General features: G+C 50.8%; 1 protein-coding gene across 1 annotated transcript in view; it reads right to left on the bottom strand.

The window, feature by feature from the left end:
• Nucleotides 1-5,971, bottom strand: part of FDX2 (ferredoxin 2) — a 13,273-nt gene that overhangs the window by 2,144 nt on the left and 5,158 nt on the right. The window contains exons 5-6 of the mRNA XM_025203844.1: nucleotides 4,179-4,285; nucleotides 2,743-2,836 (exon numbers count right to left, since the gene is read on the bottom strand). Coding sequence (XP_025059629.1) covers nucleotides 2,743-2,836; nucleotides 4,179-4,285 — 201 coding nt within the window. The remainder of the gene's footprint in view (nucleotides 1-2,742; nucleotides 2,837-4,178; nucleotides 4,286-5,971) is intronic.

Genomic DNA, 5,971 nt, shown 5'->3' with positions numbered 1-5,971 from the left:
GGGGAGGTCACTTAAAATTGAAGCAAAATAGGGCTGGAAAAGGTCCCCAGGAGTCCACCCTTTTCAAATCAGACTTATCCCTGCCTAAGCCATCCCAGATCTGGGTGTGTCTAAGGCATGGGGGCTGGAAGGTCGCAGCCCTGCTTCTCAGGTGCCCACAGGCTGCACCTGGCATTTGTCATAGACACCTGTGATCTTCTTGGTTGGCACCATCTACACTTGGATGCACATCGCTATTTCTTTTGCACCTCAAGAGCTGGTTTCAGCATCTCTCAATCCTGAAATCCGAGGGTCCATAAAACTGCTGCAAACTGCTCTCAGCAGGCAGGATATTATTTATGTTCAACAAACACCTCCTGCAACTCTTGGAAGTGGCAAGTAGGAGTCTGAAACAATGAGCTTGCTGTGAGCACTTGGACTCCTCTCACTGATGCCCCCAGAAACCTAGCATATCTTGGCCGCAGCTGTCTCCACGAGATTTGCTAGTGAGGTCTGTGCTGCCACAGTGGGAAGCTACAGTGGCCAGAGCCAGGGCAAGAGCTTGCCAGGCAAATGTGTGACAGCCCTGATCTGAGCTCTCCTAAAGACCTGTAGAAGCAAATGCTCATGCACTGCATCAGTCTGGGGCTGAGGGATTCATGTGTCTTATAATGGAATCTGAAGGACTCAATTGACTTCATGGCTCATTGTCACCTCCCTGGTTCTTGCTAATCTCTCTCTACTCCACAGGTGTGAACAATCCACTCTCCTTTTTGTGGCCTTGATTTTCTGCTATTCAAACTACACTTTCTTTTGCAACGTTCCTGTCTGCTAGGCCTTCTGGTCACGCCTCTACTATTTCACAGCCCTGAAGACCGTTTTTAGCTCTAGCTAAAAATTTTAACTTGGGTGTGGTCCTATTAACTCAGATGTAGAAATGACTAGGGATGGCAAGCTATTCAATTGACCAGTCAAATATTGTCAATTGACCAGTTAATTGACTTCATATTTTTGACTGGTCAAAGATTATAGCAATTTTACAAAAAAAAACCCCACTTTTTGTAGTTTTCTTGACAGAAATATGTTATTTTATTGTTTTTGACACAGAAAATATGTGCTTTTTCTGTGTATTATTGGGACCTATTGACAATTTTTTACAATGTTTGATCAATATTTGACTGGTCAATTAACCAAACTTTGTTTGACCAGTCAAATACCCAAGCCCAGAAATGACGTATTGGCGGTATTGATGCAAAGTATTGGAGGTACTGTCAAGACACAAGAAGGATAGATTTTGTTTTATGAATCTGAATAAGAGACATTCATTTAACTATAATAATTCCAGGACTAATGAGACAATATCCTTTGATTACATTTTACCTAGTTGTGTTTTTTGAAAACTTTACATATACTCTAGCTACTCAGTGCATGTTCCAGTAGCTGGATCCTAAACTGAATTATACAGTGCCAGCCCCCCTAACATATTAGTGAAGCATCTGGTTTTGCTTTAACTGAAGAAAAGTGTGCATGTTCATAGATTCATAGATGTTTGGGTCAGAAGAGACCTTAGCAGGTCATTGAGTCTGACCCCCTGCCCTGGGCAGGAAAAAGTGCTGGGGTCAGATGACCCCAGCCAGATGTATGTCTAGCCTCCTCTTAAAGCCCCCCAAGGTAAGGGAGAGCACCAGCTCCCTTGGAAGCCGACTCCAGATTTTGGCAACCCTTACCATAAAGAAGTTCTTTCTAATGTCTAAGTTAAATCTGCTCTCCGTCAGTTTGTGGCCATTGTTCCTAGCTACTCCAAGGGGTGCTCTGGTAAACAGAGCATCGCCTATTTCTTGCAGCACCCCCTTGATGAATTTGTAGGAGACCACAAGATCACCTCTCAGCCTTCTCTTGCGGAGGCTGAAGAGATCCAGGGCCCTCAATCTCTCCTCGTAGGGCTTTGCCTTCAGGTCCCTAACCATACGAGTGGCCCTCCTCTGGACCCTCTTAGGTTGTCCACATCCCTCTTGAAGTGTGGTGCCCAAAACTGGATGCAGTACTCCAACTGCGGCCTAACCAATGCTGCATAAAGGGGAAGTATCACCTCCTTGGACCTGTTTGTTATGCACCTGCTAATGCATGATAAAGTGTGGTTAGCTTTACTTATCACTTTGTCACACTGACGACTCATGTTCATTTTGGAGTCAACAATGACTTTCCGCTGCTGTGCTGCTGAGAAGGTCTTCCCCCAGCCTGTAAGCATGCTGGTGATTCCTTCTCCCTAGGTGCAGCACCTTGCATTTGTCCTTATTGAACTGCATCCTATTCTGTTCTGCCCACTTTTCCAACGTATCCAGATCCACCTGGATTTGTTTCCTACCCTCTGGTGTGTTAACTTTACCCCATAATTTGGTATCATCTGTGAATTTGGACAGAGTGCTTTCCACGCCCTCATCCAAGTCACTGATGAAGACATTGAACAGCACATGTCCAAGGACTGAGCCTTGTGGGTTGTGTTGTTAGATGTGCCACCCATCTTCACTCCCCTTTTCAAAATCCTAGATATGTCTATGGTAAATGGTTTCCTGTCCCAGTGCTGGATGGGATGAGCCTGTGGTACCCTGCAGCCCTAGGACACCAGCGCTGTGTCCATGGAAGCCACAAGGCACTGGGCCCTCAAAGCCTAGTCACTTAAATTGGTACCTTAATCTGGATTAAGACCCCTGTCCTCCTCCCACACAATCAGAGGTTGGGGTGACTCACTGTCCCCCCAGGTACCTGATGCCACAAGCATTACAAAGCGGGGTCCCATCCTCTGCAATTCTCCACAGAGGCGTCTTCTGCGTCTTGCAGGAAGCACAGCACTTGCCCCCTGAAGGGAGAGAGGAAGCGCTGAACCCAGGCTGCCCCATGGCTGTGCTGTAGCGATCCAGCCAGACCAGGTGCTGTCATCTCCCCAGACCAAACTCCCACCTGGTGCCCCCAGCACAGAGCCCCATCACCTGTCTCTGACTAAAGGCCTCTTCCAGAAAAAGCCTCCAGTCCAGGCCTGGAAGAATGAAGAAGTGAGGACTTGGCTTCTGGCCGCAGCTGTCCCAGTAGCCAATTGCCCTCCCTGGTAATGATGGACACCTCACTTCCAACCCGCGTTCTGTCCCCACAAGGGAAGGCAGCAGTTTGCATTCGAGTTTGTTCACTGGGTGAGCCTGAAGAAGTGGCACCTAATAGACCAGTGATTCCCAATCCCCGTAGGGCAGTGCCCTTGGTTGCCTTGAGATCTTTTCAAGGGTGCCGGGGGGGGGGAAGGGGGGCATGCTACGGTAACATGGTGAAGTATGCAAACCAGATTCCCCAGGGGAGCCCAGAGATTTCAAAAAGTCCATTATGTTAAAACCCATCTGACCTGTTGGGGTCTACCTGAGTTCTTTTCAACAGAAAAATTGCTCTAGGATTTTCTGGAGTCAAAAACAGTGTAAAATAAGAGCAGGGATTTTTCAAAAGGAGCCTGGAGTCTACCGAGGTTGAGAACGACTGCTGTGGACTAACAGTAATGAATGCCTCTGCATCAGATAGTCCCCCAGGTGCCCCTGCCCTGCCTTTGTGTGTCATTTGTGCTCCCAGACACAGAGCAAAACAAAGCAGGATGGTAGCAAAGAGGCAGCTGCAACTTTGCCCCATTCCATTCCCCCCAGCTCACCTGCCTCTCTGAAATGGAGGCACCACAGCATGGGGCTACCCACCTAGCGTCAAGCCTGGGGGTTCTCACCCCCTTCAGCCTCCAGACTCTTATCTGTGACTTCCCTGAAGGCAGCAGCACCCTAGTTTAAAAAAAAAAAAACAACTTCGCCTGCTTCTTAACTATGGGAAAATCCCACCTAGAGCCATTCACAGAGCAGCAAAGCACTCGGACAGATACCAGCGGGGCCTGTGGATTCCTCCTGGAAATTGCTGGGTTTATCTGGGGAAGGCTGTGCCAGGGTTTGCATCCCTAACAGTACTAGTACTGTGTGGCACCCTTAAAATGATCCTGTCTCCCCCCGATTGAGAACTTGTGCTCCAGCTCACTGACAGGCCATGTGGGTCATGTCTAAAGGTTGGGAGGAGACTGGCAGGGGATACAGACCTCAGGTAGGATTGTGGGGTGGGGGACAGGACTGTTTCACCCAGACACTGGCCCATGCTCCCCATGACAGATGCCCTGAAATGCAACCTACTCTGTGCTGACAGGGAGTCCGGCTCATCCTCAGAGCTGAGTTCCCTCGATAGGCAGAGCTGCTTAATGAGATTAGCTTGGTGGCCTCTTCTTCTCCAACACGTTGGACTGGGAACAGAGAAGATCGGGTAAGTTTCGCTGGCATCAGGCATTGCTTCAAATTCAAGGCAGTGACAAAACACCTGCAGCTAAACATGGCTTTAAAACAGGCCTCCCAAGCAGAGAAAACAAGCCATCAGTGGTTAAGAGGCAGCTTCCCTTGCTCCTTGTTTCCCCCCCACCACACATGCACATGCTTCCAGGCTTGACCACAGGTCAAGGGGCCATATGGGCACAGCATGGCAGAAGCAGGTTGGGCCCACAGTGCACCATACTCAGGCGCTGGCCCCTCCAGGGGAAGGAGCCAGGAAAGTGGCAACCAGCAGGTGCTGCCCCATGGATTCCCAGTCCCTGGAGGTCTGGTTTCAGACCTGAAGTCTGGCATCCCTCCTGCCATTGTTCTGTCAGCCTCTGGCCAGCCACAGCTGTGCCTGGTCCCTCCAGTTCCCTTTGCCAGCATCAGGTCCTCTGTGGCATTCCCTGGCAGGGAGTTTTCCAGCTGTTTTGTCTCCTTCTCTGCTCTCCTGGTCTGTGCATTGTTCTGTACTTGACCTAGGAACTTCCCTGAGCCTATGCTGGGGAGGGCAGCTGAGAAACCCATCAATAAATAAGTAAATAAATGCCCTTTGCCTTCAAAGAACAAGTGGTTCCTCAGTTCCAGGCTGAGCCTAGTGAGGGCAAATCAGCTGCCAGCTGCCAGGACACCCAGGGGAAAGCCTCCACCCCCTGCCTGCAGGAAGCCAAGTGCAAGAGCCCTTCTGGGAGCCACTCCAGCAAGGCAAACTCCTGCTCTCAGGCTACTGCCAGGCTCCTTCACTGCCCCCAAAGCCCCCGAGGGGCTGGGCTGCACTCTGAGCCAGCCTGCCCTCCAAGGTGCCACTGGGGACCAGTGCAAGGTGCAAGGACCCCGAAGACCCACCCCCCAGCCCAGCCCAAGCACAGTGGGTGCAGGAGGTGGAAGAAGAGCTCAGCCAAGGGAGGGAGGGACGGATGGATGGACACGTGCTCACACACAGGGTAAAGGAGAAGCAGCCTTGCACAAGGAGCCCTGTCTGCTCCCACCAGTACCTGAACCCTAGTTGGATCCCTGCTCCATGACCAGGGTGGAGGGAGGGAGAGACAGACAGACAGACAGACAAATTGGTACGTAAAGGGATGGACAGGCAGACAGATAGGTGTGAGGGGTTGGGCAGACAGACATGTGTAAGGGAAAGGACTGAATGGATCCCTGCTCCACTAACAATAGGGATGGAGGAACAGAGAGAGAGAGAGAGAGAGAGAGAAATGTTTAAGAGAATGGGCAGGCAGACAGACAGGTATGTAAGGGGTCTGAGGTAACAGATGTCCAAGGCAATGGCCAGGCAGGCAGACAAGGGTGTGAGGGGATGGACAGACAGTCAGATGTGTAAGGGAATGGACTGAATGGATTCTTGCTCCACTGTCAAGGGGCGTGGAGGGTCAGAGACAGACAAACAAATGCTTAAGGGAATGGACAGACAGGTAGGTGACAGGCAGGTGTAAGGGGATGGGCAGGTGAAGGTGTGATGGGGCCTGAGGTAACAGCCAGACAGAGGCCTAAGGGAATGGAGAGGCAGGCGGACAGGTGTGAGGGGAGGGAGGTAGGTGTGTCAGGGGCCGGCAGACAAGTGTCAGGGGCCAGAGACGGGTGCGGCCAGGCGGGCGGTACCTGCTGAA

This window comes from Alligator sinensis, unplaced genomic scaffold (genome assembly GCF_000455745.1).
Source record: "Alligator sinensis unplaced genomic scaffold, ASM45574v1 scaffold707_1, whole genome shotgun sequence".
Lineage (NCBI taxonomy): Eukaryota > Metazoa > Chordata > Crocodylia > Alligatoridae > Alligator > Alligator sinensis.
The sequence above is the reverse complement of the archived record's forward strand: the minus strand, read 5'-3'. Positions and strand labels throughout refer to the sequence as shown.